Raw genomic sequence first — 19,542 nt, forward strand, 5'->3', positions numbered from 1 at the left:
AATAATTATACATTTGAAAGGATATATGTGTGAAAATCCAAATTTGCATTTTAGTACATATGCATGGATGATTGATAAAAACAGGTAAGTAGATAGATGTCTAGATATTCATACATATGTAAATATAGATATAGATGATGTGGTACCTTCCTTGATATAATTCACAAGGAAAATTAATATTAACCAATTATTGTTAGCAAATGTTAGTAACATATAACATTTATACAGCGAAGTACATAACGTGTTCAAATTTGAAAACATTTCAGCAACCATGTCCTAGATTAAAAAATAGGATATTTCTAGAGCATAAATATTTATCCTAATGCCCTCTTACCTCATTCCTGTATCGAAAGGGTAACTACTATCCTGTAGTCTAACACTAGAAGTTTATTTTACCTAATTTTGAGCTTTATGTTAATGCAAGTTCAAGATTAGGCAAAATAAACTTCTAGTGTTAGAATATTGAAACATTTATATAATGTTCCTTCAACATTATATTTGTGAGATTTGTTTATGTTCAGTATTCTGTGGACAGAATACATAAAAATTTATTCTTACTGTAGTACAGTATTCATATCTTCTATGTACTTCCACATTGTATTACTGATTGCCACTTGATATGGTTTGGCTCTGTGTCTTCACCCAAATCTCATCTCAAAATGTAATCCCCACATGTTGAGGGAGGGACCTGGTAGGAGGTGATTGGATCATGGGTGTGGTTTCCCCCAAACTGTTCTCGTGACAGTAAGTTCTCAGGAGAGTTGGTGGTTTTAAAATATGGCACTTCCTCGCTCTCTTTCACCTGCCACCATGTAAGACATGTCTTGCTTCCCTTCACCTTCTGCCTTCCGTTATGATTTTAAATGTCTGAGGTCTCCCCAGCCATGTGGAACTGCAAGTCGATTAAACTTTTCCTTTATAAATTACCTAGTCTCTGATAGCATCTTTATACCAGTATGAAAAAGGACTAACACACTAATGTAATATCTTTCTGTTTGGGGTTACTAAGCATAGTTGATACCAACCTCATTGCAAGTGCCTTTTGTACACACATGTTCACATTTTTGTTGGCTGTGTATCTAACTCATATAATATGCCTATGTCTACTTATGTAGATACTTTCAAAGAATTTTGTAAAGTGATTGTACGAGTTTACACTCCCAGCAGCAGCATATGAGAATTCCAGTTTCTCCACTGTATTGTCACCACTTGGCATTGTCTGGCTTTGTATGCTTATAAGACTTTCCAGTGAAAAAATAGTAGTTTCCAGTGAAAAAATAGTGATAGTAGTTTCTCACTATGTTTTAATTTCCAGCTCTTTGATAATAAAGTTGAAAACTATTTCAAAATTACTGGATGTTTAGATATCTTTTTTGTCAAGTGTGTTTTCAGTGTTGCTCTTGCCATATTATTATTAGTTTGTAGAATTTATTTATATAGTCTAGATATGGGCCATTTGCTGTATATATGAATTGCAAGTATGTTAATCAATATTTTTAAAAAACAAAGAGATTATGCAGTGAATAAATTTTTAATACTAATTATGTAAGATTAAATCTTTATTTCTATTTTAAAAATAAGTATCAATTCTTATATTAAATGTTAAGATATCAGAAATTCAATACGAGCCACATATAGTTAATGTTCTCTAGTATAGTTTCTACCTTCTCAACCCAAAGTTTTTTGAATGATTAAAAAACAGAAACATTTATTTCTGGAAAAGGAGACAATTGAAGTGGACAGTATGATGGGGTATATCTAAAGTAAACAGAGGCAAAATGTGTAAAAATAAATAACTGGTATAGCAGTTTGTCAGGATGCAGGTATCAGTAACAAATTTCACTACTCCCCCACCTCAACTCCTGATATTTCAGATGTGGTTTTCTTGTTACAATATAGGATAGGCAAAATCCCGTCTTAAATATTAACATTCATTTTGTAGTTGTCCAGATGAGATGTAGGTCTCTAGAAGAGAAAAATTGATTTCAGATGGAAAGTCTTAGATTATGCCTCTTTGGGCATAACTCTATTGTAAAAGAGCTGATTTTACTTATCAGTATTACAGTGTTTTATGTCCATAATTGGCTGATAAAATTACTCAGAAGTTACTTTGATATAACCTAATGTAACTAGAAAACAAATAAAATAATTAATGAGAAATACACTGTGAAAAGGTAAAGGCCATGGTATTTGGGTGCTGCAAATAAAGAATAGTCTTGAAGCACAATTACTCCTAGCCTCAACTATTTTCATGTCTGGCAAAAGGATAGGGGAAACATATAAAAGTAGAAAAAATGGCAGTTTCTCCTCTAGCAAAGTATTTTATTTCACTGCTTAAATTTCCATCGTGGGAATTTGTTACTTTTACTATTAAAAATGATAGGTTGGAACAAACAGGTAAACTGCTGTTCTGTGTTTTGGCACAGTTAGTATCTCTGTAGTACATTTATTTTTATTTTCTTTACATTTTTATTTATTTTATTATTATTTTAAAGAATTAAATAAGTATGGGCACGTTTACTAATGTTGACATTAGTAAGGAATATGGAGTCCTTAAATGGAATACAATTGAAAGATAGATTCATTTCATATAATGTGTGAGAGTTTGTAAAATTTTATATTAAACCAGACAGTGATCAGTGAATGCAGTTGTGAAGAATAGAGAACAAAATAAAATTATAAATATGATATGCTAAATTTATTTCATTGTATATTGTGAATGATGAGAAAGTAAAGCAATATATAAAGACAGCGATATTCAAATATTCTCAAAACATATGTCTATTATTTAATTTTTTTACATGAATTGACAACAACAGAGTAGGTGAATGTAACAGACTCTTTGTAATGGGATAATATTATTTACCTTCTTTTAAGGATGAAGTGTTAGAGGAGTTTGCCTTCCCTTTTCCAAGATCACATGTCAATGAGTATAAGCTTAATGCCAATTTTACTTAGAAAACTTTCTTAAAAAGTCAGGCATGTGTGTGTGTTTATATTCATGCGATATGTGTTGGTTGGCAATAGTGAAACCACATGATAGAATAAAATGAAAATTTAAATTATCTTAAACCCTAAGTATTCTCTTTGATGCTTTTATTATTCCCTTTGTCCTTAGGCTGTCACTAATTTATATTTAAATATTAATTATACATACATGTATCATATCAACACTATAAATTATTTCTCTAAACAAAGTAAGGTCTATTCAGTATCATCAGCGGGGAATAGTAGGTGGAGAATAATTAAAAATTGTTGTGGTGTTAAGGAAAAAGTAATTCTTTGCCCATGATAAAACACATTGTCAACTCTGGCTATGTACACATAGTCAATCTTGGTTACTATCAAGGAGTTATCATTTAGAAAATATAATAGAGTTGTCATGACACAAATTAAACACACACTCAATGCATTTGAGTTAATGTGTCTGTATCTATCATTGATTATTGCCTCTAAGTTGATGACTTCCAAATTAGTAGTCCCGTCATTGACATAACTTCTAAGACATAAACCTGTGTTGCCACTCCTACTAAATATTTTCATCAAAGAGAGTCAACATGTTCAAAACTGAGCTCCTTTAAATGTCCTCCACAGTGAGCTTCTTAACTTCATATTTTGAATGTTATCACTAATACTGGAAACCTCAGTGGCCTTTCTCTCTATCAATGAACACTTTCAGTGTTTCATAATGTTGTCATTTCATAACCTTGTTATGTCTTGTTTTTTACAATTGAACTTCTTCAGATAAAGTTTATTGTCACTATTTACTTTAGGCTTTCATCATCTCCATGATGGCCTTAATGTCTTTCCTGCTCCATACTACGAAGTTTCTCCTTATGTTTCCTCCTCCTCTTTCTCTTAATCAATACCCCTTGGCTGATGCAAGAACTTAATATGTTCTGTGGATATGTGAGTGAACAAAATAGACAAAAACTCCTGCATTTTTAGAATGTGGAGCTCTCATTCTAGTGAGAGGTGTCAACAGTAATCATAACAAATGAGTAAATTGTACAGCATTTTATAAGCTGATATCTACTGTGAAAAAGGTAGAATAATGTAAGAAAGAAAAAAAATGTTGGAAGAGTTTGGGGTGTTCACTTTAAGTAGGTTAGTCCAAGTAGTCCCAAGAGAATGAGATTTGAGCAAAAATTTGAAGGAAGTGAAGGATTAGCTAGAAAATAGTTTGAGGAAGAATGTTCCAGGTACTAGAACAACAAGTCAAATACCCCAAGACATCAGAATGTCAAGTATGTTTGAGATACAGCAAGACAGAATAAATAAGAGAGGAGATGGATTTAAGGAGGTAACAGGGAGCTGGGTAATATGGTGTCTTCCTGGTTCTATAACAGGCTCTAAGTCATACCGTAAGTAAGAACGGGAAACCGTTAAATGATTGTAAACATTGGAATGAAGTTATCTAAATTGTGTTTTGCAAAGACCAGTCTGGTTATTAATAAAGAATATCTTATTGAAGACACAAAGATTCTGACAATACTGCTTTGCTTTAAATAGTTTTAAATCTTCAGGATTAAATCTTCAGGATACATTTTGAGCCTCATATAATTCATTAAATTTAGTCTCCTCATCTCCTAATACTATCCATCCCAAGACATCCATGAAAAAATCAGTCCACATGTGAGATTACATATTTAAGTACTAAATCTGTGTGCTGCAAACCAAAATTGGATGGAAATGGTAAAATAACACAGGTAGAAATCATCAAGGAATACTTTGTGTAAATGTTTGAATATGAACTTAATTTTGAGGATAGATAAAACTGATTAGTCAAAGTTGAGAAAGGAGGTTTCTAATCCAAGTGGGGTGGGAGTGGAGGATGTTGTATAAGCAAAGGCATAGAATGAATGTCAAACTGAACAGGGAGATACCGGCGTATTGGAAAGAACTGGGCCAGATGGAAGGCAAACAGAGAGTTTAGAATTTCATGCCAACATAAAAATGGGAAAAATATAGATTTTTAAGTAAAAGAAAATAATAAAATCAGTTTTGAGAGAGTAGCCTGGCAGATGGCTCTGATTTATTGAGTAAAAACAAACACAAACAATTCTCATATAAGTCAGAACTTGCTGTCTTCCATAAGGAGTGGGCCTTTTTTATATCTTGGGTGAAATCAGTGACTTTATGAGTTATGCTTTTGAACAAAGATGGCATGCATTATTTTCCTGGGATATTTATGCCCAACCAAAGGAAAGAAAATGAATTAAAGACAAAGGGAGTTACTGCTTTCCGCTATGTTTAGGTGTGTGTATTGCTGGTGTGTATGAGATCCTGGACCTTTCAGTGATATTTACTGTCAAATGTATAATATGAGTGTGTGACAACTACAATGAACCAAAAGGACATTGTAAAGTCTGATTTAGATAATAAAGTTGATGTTTTGTTTGCCAGGTAACAGAAACACGGACTGGTCCTCTTGGCTGCAGTAACTATGACAACCTAGATTCTGTCAGTTCTGTTCTGGTTCAGAGTCCTGAGAATAAGATTCAGTTGCAAGGTATGTAGGTAAAATTTCATTAATTCTCTACAAGCCTGAATAGCAATTATCCAGTCGTGATTTCTTTTCCATTTTTTAAAGTAAACTGCATATACATACAGGCTATTAAAAACTCTCATTAAAGGCTAATTTCATAATTTAACCGATACAAGAAAATATGAAATTCTAGACCATATGAATAAAATATCAAAATTTTCTTTTCTTCTCAAATTATCTAAGATATAGCAATTGAAAATCTGTCCTAATGATATTTTTCATACGCATAGTAATCATTGTGTCATTATGTAGCAGTTTCTTCATATGCTTGCCTGAGCTTTGACTTTTTACTTAAAGATTCTTGTGAAAGTTGTAACCATATTTATGCATGGTGTAAAATGAACTGTTGACATTTTATATATAACCTAATGTGGCAGTCAAGACTGTATTTTTCTTCTGGCAAATAGAAATGTACTTAAGGATATATTAACAAAATATTTATATTCACATGATTTCCATTTTAAAGATAGATTTTATAAAAACAATTTGCTATTTTCTATTACTACATATTTTATATATTCAATAGAGAGTATTTTATTCATAAGAACTTTTAAAAATACAATAAGTATGCGTACATGCTCATTCTCATAGGCAGGAACAGGTTATGAATACACATGTTTAAACACCACTAGTTGAACAAGTTCAGAAAAGTCTTTGTGATGACACTTTCTGTCAAAATTAAGTTGACTGATCAAAGAGGTAATTTTGAGTTGTTATTCTCTAGTATGCCTTTTTGAATTGCATAAGTTAGAGCTGAATATTTACATTATTCAGTTTTACATAAAAATGCTTAAAAGTTTCAAAAATGCTACCATTTTTTCCCTTAACTTTGCAATCTTGAAAAATGTATCAGTGTCCCCACGTGGTAGCTTATGTCTGCAATCCTAGCCCTTTAGGAGGCTGAGGCAGGAAGATCACTTGAAGCCAGGAGTTCAAGACCAGCCTGGGCAACATAGTGAGACCTAAAAAAGAAAAATATTAGCTGGGCGTTGGTGTTGCAGGCCTGCAGTCCCAGCTGCTCGGGAGGCTGAGGCAGAAGGATTGCTGTACTTAAGAGTTCAAGGTTGCAGTGAGCTATGACCACACCACCGCACTCCACTGTCACTCCAGCCTGGACATCACTGTCCACGCCGCACATCACTGTCCATGCGACACTGCACATCATGTTACTCCAGCCTGGGTGACAGTGAGACCCTGTCTCTAAAAAATTTTTAAAAAAATTAATTAATTAATTTAAAGAAAAATGTAATAGCATTGAATTGTTTAAATTTATCCTAAATAGTAAATGAATGCCTTTTATTTTGAGTTGTATTAAAAGTACAAGTTCTTAAATACTTTAACAATTTAAATGTTATCCAATTTATCAATATCAATTATAGATTTACATTTATTAAAAAATTTTCTCTAATTGAAATAAAAATGTTTTCCACCAATGTTTCTTGCAATTCTCTACACCTTACTCGTTTGTAATGTATGGATTAACCTTCCATCAGAATATGAATTGCAATAAAAATGACAGCACGTTTATACCAATTTGCATGACTACTTCAATCAATTTATTATAAAAATTATTTACTAACAAGATTTATTGATTTGTGTCTGAATTACTGTGTTCAGTTTTCAAAATATTAAATTATTTTTAAAATCCTTCAGTCCCCTATCTGTCTGGAAAAATAATTAACACAAGGAATAAATGAAGCAACATTTCCCTTTTGTATAATTATTTCTATTCTCTTCAACTAATGTGAGTAACTCAGAAACCTCCATCTCTTTCACTTTTTTTCTGTTTTCCATGTGTATATTTTTAATTGTCTATTACAACTTTATTTATAGACCTATTGGTACAAAATCCTTTCTGAAAATACTATTAGGAAGTCAATTTCAAGACCCTCAATATTTCCTGCACTCTTTCTTAAATTTAATTGGTATTTACAATCCAAGTATAATGTTGGCTCACTTTTAAACCTCTCCTTTTGTACTACCCCTCATCTACCTTATAAACTAATGTGAACAATTTGTTAATTCTGGATCAATGTTACCATGGTGCATTCCTTTGAAGGGTATAGATATTTCTGGGTCACCGTATGTGGCAATTGAAAACACTGGAATCACTGAAGAATATTTTACTAAGGTAACAACAGAGATCTTCATGTCTTCTGGGGTTAGCTAGTTAGATATTTGGTCTGATAAATGGATGGATATACATATAGATGATAGATAAATAGATAGAGATAGTTGCTTGTGTGTTGTGTTTTCTTTCTAAGTACAAGGTGAAGTTTTAGAATCAGAGTGTTTGGCCCATTTTGGAATCTTCTGAATTTAGATATATTATTGAGAGAATCCTGAAATTATCACAGTTTTTTAATAAAGAACTTCTGAAACTCTCCTCTTTCAGTAGAAAAAGGAAAATTGTTCCGGAAGTGGAATTGTACGTAAGCAAAGCAAATAAAGCACCAATAATTGTTGAAGTCAACTGGATTAGACAACTAATTCAGAATAGAACTCTACGATTTAACCATCGGTATATGAATCAGTATTTTAAAAAATGAGAGATATAAAAGATGGACTTTGAGATCTCGTTTTGCTGATAAGATTATAGAGCAGGCGTTTTTCAAAAATTAAAAGAGCCATAGCTACAACTTCAATTTATTGATGAAAATACATTTAAGGTAGATAATAAAACGTAGTTATAAGAAAATATTGGCATATTCATATTGAAATAATACTTCAACATTTTTCAACCCCTTATGAGTAAAACACATCAAACAAGGTGCCTCTGTGTGAAAGTATAACCAGAATAATTAGAAGTCATTTATTAAGTTTTGGTAGTAATTTTTTGGTAAAATTTGCAGACCTTGAGAAAATGAATAATTTAAAGGACTGAATTACAAGCACTTTTCCGTATTACTTAGTTCCCAATATTTTATTTAAATGAATTTGACACAGGACTATTTTAAGGTGGATGATTAAATGTAATTTTTATTGACGGTTCATAAGTGTTTTGGCTTATAATAAAAACTGAATGATGCTGCTCCAAAAAACTATTTTTCTTCCTATTTATTAATTTATTGAAACACATGTTGTCAGTGCTTACATACATAAAGGTGAAGACGGATAATAATTTATGCTGAAGGAAGGGTCACTCTAGCCAAAAAAAGTCCTATTCAGTCCTTCAAGCCATGTGTTTTCAAAAAGCTGATTATATTTGCTTTAAAAAAATATTTCTTCACACTTATAATAAGTGTACTTCTATTGAATTGCATATTACATATGATAGTTATAATTTGTCAGAAATATTTTTAAAATTTTTATTATCAAGGAATCATATATAGCATACATTATACTATATATTTCATATTATTTAAATTTTCAGTAAATATATGTATACGTGTATACATTTCAAGCTATTTACTTTTATAGAAGATAAGTATGTGTATGATTAAGAAAACACATTGATTAATAAAATATATATTATATTTGAATAAAAATATTTAGGGATAGTAGAATGAAATAATGACTTAGAGGAAAGAGATGTGTATGTGCGTGTGTGTGTGTGAGTGTGTGAAGAATTTTATTTCAGGAGCAATTCTTTTTCCACTTGAGTAGATGTATGAAAAAGAAGGTCATTACTAAAAAACTCATAATTCACACAAACTTATATATCTATACACACACTATACATACATATATACATTTTTATTTTTATATTTGTATATCTTGTTAAAATTTTATTTTTAAAAGATGTATTAGTTACCAAAGCAACAGAAATTATATTTCATTTGTACATATATAGAGGTGGAGTAATATTTTTATTGTAAAATATACATATTAATAATACCACAGTTTACCAGCTTTGGGCCTCTTTTATGTATAATGAAAATTTTAAACAGGAGCTTACTCATGTCCAAAGTAGTCCTTATGTTTTCAAAACTATTTAAGGTAGTTCATGAGCAAAATAGCATTGAAGAACATTGACCAGCTGGTCATTTTTACTTAGCTATTTGTCTTGCCATAACATACGATGATATGCTGCAAATTAATTTACAATTTTTTATGTTCCTCATCAATTTTCTAATATTATTTTATATTTGTTTAACAAATATCATTTATTTCCTTTCTTTCCTCTCATTCTGGGTTATATTTAAATATGGTTTAGGCCTTTCCATCATAACACAAATCTTTTATGCTATTTTCTGTATTTTATATCTTTTTGCCCTTTTATTCCTTTTAAACGTATTCTGCAATATTTCAGTTCCCTAATTATCTCTTAAATGTCTATGCTGCTGTTAAAGCTATCCATTGGTTCTTAATTTAAAATTATGCATTTTTATTTGTAAAATGGCCACTTGATTTTTCTTTATAATTTCTGGTTCCTTGCCATATTGTCTGTTTTGTAATTAAATTTTTGATCATGTGATTGAAATTAATTTATCATTCTTGTTTGACAGCCTCTATACCATCCCATGTCTTTTTATATGTTCATCATATTTTATTGAATTCTGTTTTGAATGAAAACTTATAAAAATATTTTAAAATTATTAATGGTACATTTTCCTTCAGAGAAGATTTAGTTTCAATGCTATTTTAATTAATTTTGAAATATGCCAATTGGAACTATACTTCGGATCTGGTGAAAGCTAGTGGTTTCTTTATGTGTGTGTGTGTGTGTGTGTTTTGTTTTGTTTTTCTTTACTCTGGCTTTGTAGCTCGTCTAGTAACTAAATCCTGAGGAAGTTACTATCTCTGTCATGGTTGGTATAAATGTCAATTTGTACTTTGTTCTGGGCAGAACTCTAATGGAAAAGATATGCCCAACATATTAGTCTGCTCTTATGCTGCTAATAAAGACATACTTGAGACTGGGTAATTTATAAAGAAAATAGGTTTAATTGACTCCCAGTTCCACATGGCCGAGGATGCCTCACAATCATGACAGAGGCAAGGAGGAGCAAAGTCACATCTTATATGGTGGCAGGCAAGAGAGAGTTTGTGCAGGGGAGGTCCCATTTATAAAACCATCAGATCTTCTGAGACTTATTCACTATCATGAGAAAACCTTCCTCCATGATTCTGTTACCTCCCACTGGGTCCCTCCCACGACATGTGGGGATGATTACAATTCAAGGTGAGATTTTATTGGGGACACAGAGCCAAACTATATAACCCAATATTGGGCTCACTCTGCCTGTAGGATTACCTTATTTCCAGGTTAACCCCAGACATTCTCACTTCATTTTTGTCCTTGTTATCTCTTCAGACAGACTACTTTTAATACTTTACCTAGATTTCCTAGTTGGTTCCAGTGAGAAGGTGGGTTGAAAACAAACTAGTCCTTTCACACGGGAAACATTCATATTTTACTCTGTGATTCTCAGCTTGTAGCAATTGCCCTCACATCCTGGCTTTTACAGGAAGCCCATAGGCTCAAAACTAAGCTTTGTTAAGCATTGTTCCAGCACCGGGTAGACCTGCTCTAAATATAGTGCTGTTAGTATTCCTGCTTTCGTGTTTCTGTACATCACAGAAAAAAAAAAGAAAATTCTGTGGCCAGCCCTGAACCACTCTGAGTTGTTTGTCAGAGCAGGCCAAGCTATCTCTCTAGGAACCAACTAGTTCTTATTGGTGGTCTGGTTATAAAATTCAAGTGTTTTGAGCGCTGCATCCCTAAACCTCTTTTCTCAAAACTCTTTAATTTTAGAATGGTTTTACAGAATGTGAGTTTCCTTCTTTTAGCAGTGTATGTATGTATCATCATAGCAGGAATATTTGTGTTTCTAAAAGGGAACTCACCATTTCTTGCCACCAACCATTCCTCACCAAATTACTTCTCCTGCCTTCTCTTTTTCTCCAAAAGCACTACCATCTTACAGATTCAAAGTTGTAATGCAATGATGTGCTTTATGACTATGAAAATTGTACGTGAATTCTTTGATTTTTTTGTGTGAAATTAAGATTAAAATGGATAAATACTTTACAAATATCTAGTCCACACTCAATTACTGTTACCTTAGGTCTTTTAATAAATATATACTGATTCCTGAGTTCCTTGAGCAAAGACTCTGAATTATTCAAATTGTTTTTAGCACTTTAAGTTTTCAGAAAAAAAATCACTAGGTGTATCTGAAATGTGCAGTAATTTGGTAAACCATAGGACTAGACGATTAAGAAAATTTCTGAATGTATCATTTTATGCCTGTAAGTATTTTAACACTTTTTACTTGCCTTAGATCAAATACAGTAGTATCTAGCAGATTCTCACTATTCCTCTATTTCCTTAATTGCTTTCCCTAGTTTGGATATTTTCAGTAGTCTTAAAGATCTTAAATCTAATCTTAAAAATTAGTCAACTCTAATATATTTCTTTACCTTCTACTTCCAAATAGGTACCACTCTTAGTATCCCACATGGTAAAATTAATTTAAATCTAAGTGAATTAATTGTGTATTCCCTGATATAGGAATCCCAACAACATGACCCCTCATTTATGTGTGTAAGCACCTCTTTCATTGTATTCTTATAGCCCATGTGTAATGAAACAATATTACTACTTTCGTTTCCAAAATATATTAATATATAACCCAGCTTTTTATCTGTGTATGATGCTGTTAATGTATCACTCTTCAGCACAGTCACTCAATATTGAAAACTATACATCTGTCAAATAATGTTCAATGCCTAACTTTTTAATAAAAAGATTTTTTACTTTTGTGAACTTAATATAATTGCTTAGCCAATTAATTATATTTATTGAATCACATGTATCTTATATAGTTGCATTTTTTATTTTTCTTAAATATACTACAAATATCTCTGTGACAAATGAATTTCTCAGTCACCTTCATATTTGTATCTTACCTAGCAATTTTCTTCAAAATGAGACTGTTCAATAAATATTTATTCCAGGTGAAATGAAAATTAATACAAAATTGAATATATAAGTTCTAAGAGTACTTTTTCCAACAATTTGCAAAGGAAGTTTTGCAATTCATCAACATATTTGTAAATTAATTTTTTTTCTAAATGTTAATCAATGATTTTTATTAAATCAACCTCTAAGATAATAGTCAAGGGTCAAAATTGATTTTTTTGTTAAACAGAAAACATGTAAAATTATAAAAATTCAATTCTCTGGTAAGTAACAATTTGCTATTACCAGATTTTTCCTTAGCTTTGTATTTATTTTTACCTACTTATTTGTTTAAATATTTAGTATTTAAGTTTTCTTAAGTAGCCAGAAATACTGAAAAACTACATTTTTGAAATATCGTAATAAATGCTACACCCTGAGAAAAGCCCATATCTTAATTTTACAATATTTTGGATAGTTTTTTAAGAGATAACAACTTTACTAAACATGTTTCTAGAAAACTAATGAGTTATATCACTACGGCTGTCGACACACGGCAAAAAAACTGTGGAATAACTAAATCAGTCCATCTGATTCCTGTAGTCATTTTTAGTACTCACTCTTGAAAAATAGAATTATATAACTTATATGTTGTTAATGGCATGAGGTAAGCCTTACCATTGACATTCAATATGTATTTTACCAGTGGCACAACCCATTATATGACATTTACATTGATGTGGGCTGATGGTCTGCAAGCAAAATGAAAATATTGGAAACCATTTGAAATCAACTGGTAGAAAATAAATGCATATATATATTTTCAAAGGTTTAGAAAGATAGGCTCCATCTATATTATGTAAAAATAACAAATATTGTGATAAATTACATCAAATAGTCTGAGTTTTCAATCATCTCCATGATTAATCATCTCTATTTCTGAAGTTTCATATTCATGGAGTCAGAATATGTTGAAAGAGTTATAAATATTTGCAGCATATAGACTTAGATATTTTTCTGATAGTTTAAAAATACATAATTCAAAATTTAATATACTAAATTATTTACTGTTTTGATTGAATATTATAATAAGTATTTTAATTTTTTCTTTAACAAAGTAAATTTGTTTAATTTCTATGTTTGTTCTTCAAGGGCTTCAAGTACTTCTCCCAGACTATCTTCAGGAACGTTTTGTACAAGCAGCTTTGAGCTACATTGCTTGCAATTCAGAGGGAGAGTTTATCTGCAAGGAAAATGACTGCTGGTGTCACTGTGGTCCCAGATTTCCAGAATGCAACTGTCCCTCCATGGACATTCAAGCCATGGAAGAGAATCTTCTTCGAATAACTGAAACCTGGAAAGCTTACAACAGTGACTTTGAGGAATCAGGTAAGACATATATTTTAATATAACACTTTTAAATATTGACAAAAAATACATTGAAAGGGCTAATTTGTCCTTTTGCAAGAAACTATTACATAGTTGGAAAGATCTTCATTTTTTTTATTCTTTCAAATGGACATTTTCATTGCTTTTATTACTGGTTATTAACTGGTGCTTTGTGTATTGCTACGTACTACTGGCATGAGAGCTTAGCCTGATCCTAAGTTGATGTATTAGTCACTTAATAAATAAAGTTCTTGCTTTTCTCAGTACAAGAATTTTTAAGTTGTCATCTGATACCTCTGAGGTCTTTCTCTACTTTTCTAGTGGCTGCTGTTTCTCTTGTGCAGCAAAATGAAGACAGCATTTGTTCTATACCTTCTTCAACATGATTCTCATGAGTGGTTATTTTCACTTTACTTATTTTTACAATGAAATTATCTAAATTTTAATTTTATAGTGTTTTGTGAGTTTTGTTATGATTGTTTTACTTCTACTTAGTTAAAACATACATATAAAATTTCCTATCTTTGCCATTTTTAAGCACACATAGTAAATACATTTATATTCTTTTATTTTCTCCTGCATTTTCTCCCAGCCCCCCCACTACCCTTCCTGGCCTCTGGAAACCACCATTCTACTCTCTATCTTCATGAGATCTGCTTTTTTTAGCTTCCACATATGAGTGGGAACATGTGGGTTAGAACATTTGTCTTTCTGTGATTGACTTATTTCACAAAGGCCTCTTGTTCCATCCATGTTGTTGCAAATGACAAGATTTCATTCTATTTTATAGCTGAATAATATTCCATTGTGTATATATACCACATTCTCTTAATCTATTCATCCACTGATGGGCAGTTAAACTGCATCCGTATTTGGTTATTTGGAATAGTGCTGCAATAAATAAGGGGGTGCAGATATATATTCAACATACTGATTTCCTCTATTTTGTGTATATATTCAGTAGTGAGATTAATAATATGGTCGTTCTACTTTAGGTTTTTGTGGAAACTCCATAGAGTTCTCCTTAGTGGCTCTACTAATCTATATTTCCACCAACAGTGTAGAATGGTTCCGCTTTCTCTACATCCTCACCAGCACCTTTTATTGCCTGTCTTTTGATACAACCCATTTTATATTGTAGTTTTGACTTGCATTTCTCTGATAGTTAGTGATGTTGAGCATTATTTCATATACCTGTTTGCCATCTTTATGTCTTCTTATGAGAAATATGTATTCAGATATTCTGCCCAGTCTTTAATTGGATTATTAGTTTTTGTTTTTAGTATTTTGTTTCAGTTATTGAGTTGTTTGAGCTCCTTATATATTCTGGTTATTAATCCCTGGACAGATGAATGGTTTCTAAATATTTTCTCCCATTCTGTGGGTTATCTCTTCACTTTGCTGATTGTTTACTGTACAGAGGCTTTTTAGCTTGTTATAATTCCATTTGTCTATTTTTTGCTTTAGTTGCCTGTAATGTTGAAGTTTTACGAACAAAAAAATCTTTGCCCAGACCAATGTCCTGTAGTGTTTCCTAAATAATTTCGTTTTTAGTTTTGTATTTTTAAGTTTTAGATTTAAGTCTATAATTTATTTTTATATGATTTTTGTGTATGGTGACAGATAGGGGTCTAGATATTTTCTGCATAAAATTATCCATTTTTTCCAGCAATATTTATTTAAAAGATTTTCTTTTCCCCAACGTATGTGTAGTCTTTGTCAAAGTTGAGTTGGCTGTAAATGTGTGGATATATATCTGGTTCTCTATTCTATTCCATTGGTCTATGTGTCTGCTTTTATCCAGTACTGTGCTGTTTTGATTGCAATAGCTTTGTAGTAATATGAAGTCAGGTGGTGTGATGATTCTAGCTTTGTTCTTTTTTGCTCATGATTACTTTAGTTATTTGGGTATCTTTTGTTGTTCTGCACATATTTTAGAATTTTTTTTTCTATTTCTGTGAAGAATGCTACTGTTTTGATGGGGATTGTGCTAAATCCGTAAATTGCTTTAGTAGTATTGTCATTATGACAACATTAATTATTCCAATCCACACGTATGAAATATCTTTACATTATTTGTGTGTTTTCTTGTGCTTTTCTCATAAGAATTTCATAGTTTTTCTTATGTAGATCTTTCCATTATTTGGTTTGATTGCTTTGAGGTATTTTATATAGTTGTAGCCATAGTAAATGAGGTTGCTTTCTTGTTTTTTCAGATTATTTGTTGATTTCTGTAGTTTATTTTGTATCTTGCAACTTTACTGAATGTTTTTATCAGTTTTAACATTGTTTTTATTGAGGTTTTTTTCTAGGTATGAAATTATGTTGTCTACAAACAACGCTAATTTGACTTTTTCTTTCCAATTTTTATGCTTTTTATTTAGTTCTTTTCCCTACTTGTTCTGGAGAGGACTTTCCATGTCATGTTGAATAAAAGTGGTGAAAGTAAGCATTCTTATCTTGTTCCAGTCCTTAAAGAAAAGGCCTTTGTCAAAAGAAAAAAATATTTTTCTCATTCAGCACAGTGTTAACTGTGGGTTTGTCATACATGGCCTTTATAATTTTGAAGTGTATTCTTTCTATACCCATTTTGATGAGAGTTTTTATCATGAAGTGTTGTTCAATTTTATCAAGTGCTTTTTTGGCATCTATTGAAATAATGATATGTTTTTTTTCTTGATTCTGCTAATGTGATGCAACATGTTTGTTGATTTGCATGTGTTGAACCATCTTTGCATCCCTAGGATGAATTTCACTTGATCATGTTAATGTGTTGTTGAATTTGGTTTGCTAGTGTTTTGTTGATGATCTTTGCATCTCTGCTCATCAGTGATATTGACCTGTAGTGTTCTTATTGCTTTCTTGTCATGTTTTTGTCTGGTTTTAGTATCAGGGTAATGCTGTCCTCATATAACGAGTTTGGAGTATTACCTTCCTTCTAAATTTTTGGAGAGTTTGGGTAGAACTGATATTGGTTCTTCTTTAAGTTTTGGTAGAGTTAGCAGTGAAGCCATTGATCCTGAGCTTCATTTTGATGGAAGACTTTGTATTATCTCTTTGATCGCCATACTGATTATTGGCTTGTTAACTTTTTTTTTTTATTTCTTCGTGGTTCAATCTTGGTAAGTTGTATGTGTCCAGGAATTTATTAATTTCTTCCAAGTTTTCCAATTTGTTGGCATGCAGTTGTTCACAATAGTCTCTAACGATTCTTTGTGCTTCTGGGTTCTCAGCTGTTATGTCTCCTTTTCCATTTCTGATTTTATTAATTAGGTCTTTCTTTTTTTTCTTAGGCAAGGATTTGTCAATTTTGATGATCTTTTCAAAAACCCAACTTTTTCTATCATTGATCTTATGTATTTTTCTAGTATAAATTTCATTTATTCCCCTTTTTCATTTCTTATTTTATTTATTTGCCTTTTCTTCCTTTATTCTTAATCTGGCTAAGGGTTTGTTAATATCTCTTCAAACATGCAGCTTTTCCTTTTGTTGATCTTATATTTTTTTTTAGTCTCAATTTTATTCATATCTGCTGTGATTTTTATTATTTCTTCTATTAATTTGGTGTTTGCTTTATTCTTGCTTTTCTAGTTCATTGAGGTGCATTGTTAGGTTATTTGAAGTCTTTATACTCTTTTAATTTAGGCATTTGTTACTATAAACATCCCTCTTGATATAGATGTTATTGTATCTCAGAAGTTTTGGTTCGTTGTATTTTTGTTTTCATTTGTTTTTTTTTAAATTTCCTTCTTATTTTTTTAATTGACTCATTAGCTGTCCAGGAGGATGTTTAATTTCTATGTGTTTGTGTATTTTCCAGGGTTCCTCTTGTTTTCAATTTGTGGTTTTTATTCCATTGTGGTCAGAAAAGTTACTTGATAAGATTTTTATTTTTTAATTTATTCAGACTTTTTTGTTGCATAAGATATGACCTATTCTGAAGAATGTTCCATGCACTGAAGAAAAGAATGTATATTCTGCAGCAGTTGGGTGAAATGTTTTGTTATTGTCATCTAGGGCCCATTAGATCTAGTGCATAGTTTAACTGTGCTCTTTCTTTCTTGATTTTCTGTCTAGATGATATGCTCATTACTGATACGAGGGTGTTAAATTCCCCTGCTGTTATTTTATTATAGTCTTATATATATTTTTAGCTCTACTAATGTGTGCTTTATATACTTATAGGAAACTCTGTTGTTGGGCATAAAACTATTGATAATTGTTATATTCTCTTGCTGAATTGACCCCTTTATCATTTTATATTGGACTCCTATGTCTTTTTAAATCTTAGATTTTTAATCTTTTTGTCTGATATGGGTATAGCTATTCCTGCTCCTTTGTTTTCCAGTTGCATCAAGTATCTTTTTCCACCCCTTCACGTTCAGTTTATGTGTGTCTTTCTAAGTTAAGTGGATTTTTTGAAGGCAACATATAGTTGGGTCTTACTTCTTTATTTCTTTATTAATTCAGCCACTATACACATTATAATTGGGGAAGTGAGACCATTTACATTCAGTGTTATTATTGATAAATACATGCACACTACTGCCATTTTGTAGCTTGTTTTCTGGTTGGTTTTAGTCTCTTCCTCTCTTCTTACTGTCTTTCTTCGTGATTAAGTGATTTTCTTTGGTAGTGTGTTTTAATTTGTTGCTTTTCATTTTCCATGAATTTATCTCAAGTTATGAGGCTTACAAAAATCATCTTATAGATATAATAAGTTATGCTAAAGAGATGACAACTTACCTTGGATCACAAACTAAGAACAGAAACAACAAAGGCAAAAAGCACACAAAAAATTTTACACTTTAACTCCACTCACCCACATGTTTACTTTTAGTTGCCTCAGTTTACTTTTTGTTTGTTTGTTTGTTTGAGATGGAGTCTCACTGTGTCGCCTAGGCTGGAGTATAGTGGTGCGATCTCAGCTCACTGCAACCTCCGCCTCCCGGGTTCAAGCGATTCTCTTGCTTCAGCCACTCAAGTAGTTGGGATTACAGGCATCTGCCACCATGCCCGACTAATTTTTTTTTTTTACATTGATAAAATGATACATTTATTTCTACTTTTCATAATATCGAGGGAGGGAGTGTTCTGCTTTTTTTTTTTTGCAATTTATCTTTTCTTTCTTTTTATTTTATTTTATTTTATTATTATTTTACTTTAAGTTTTAGGGTACATGTGCACAATGTGCAGGTTAGTTACATATGTATACATGTGCCATGCTGGTGTGCTGCACCCATTAACTCGTCATTTAGCATTAGGTATATCTCCTAAAGCTATCCCTCCCTCCTCCCCTGACCCCACAACAGTCCCCAGAGTGTGATGTTCCCCTTCCTGTGTCCACGTGTTCTCATTGTTCAATTCCCACCTATGAGTGAGAATATGCGGTGTTTGGTTTTTTGTTCTTGTGATAGTTTACTGAGAATGATGATTTCCAATTTCATCCATGTCCCTACAAAGGACATGAACTCATCGTTTTTTATGGCTGCATAGTATTCCATGGTGTATATGTGCCACATTTTCTTAATCTAGTCTATCATTGTTGGACATTTGGGTTGGTTCCAAGTCTTTGCTATTGTGAATAGTGCCACAATAAACATACGTGTGCATGTGTCTTATATATAGCAGCATGATTTATAGTCCTTTGGGTATATACCCAGTAATGGGATGGCTGGGTCAAATGGAATTTCTAGTTCTAGATCCCTGAGGAATCGCCACACTGACTTCCACAATGGTCGAACTAGTTTACAGTCCC

At 31.7% G+C, this 19,542-nt stretch overlaps 1 protein-coding gene across 6 annotated transcripts in view; it reads left to right on the forward strand.

The window, feature by feature from the left end:
* The window catches only part of BRINP3 (BMP/retinoic acid inducible neural specific 3), a 383,505-nt gene that overhangs the window by 237,551 nt on the left and 126,412 nt on the right, over positions 1-19,542 (forward strand). For all 6 annotated transcript variants that reach the window (XM_054454133.1, XM_054454152.1, XM_054454116.1 and 3 more), the window contains 2 exons: positions 5,407-5,512; positions 13,548-13,784. In XM_054454133.1, the coding sequence (XP_054310108.1) occupies positions 5,407-5,512; positions 13,548-13,784 (343 nt within the window). The remainder of the gene's footprint in view (positions 1-5,406; positions 5,513-13,547; positions 13,785-19,542) is intronic.

This window comes from Pongo pygmaeus, chromosome 1, assembly GCF_028885625.2.
Source record: "Pongo pygmaeus isolate AG05252 chromosome 1, NHGRI_mPonPyg2-v2.0_pri, whole genome shotgun sequence".
NCBI classification, from domain to species: Eukaryota; Metazoa; Chordata; class Mammalia; order Primates; family Hominidae; genus Pongo; species Pongo pygmaeus.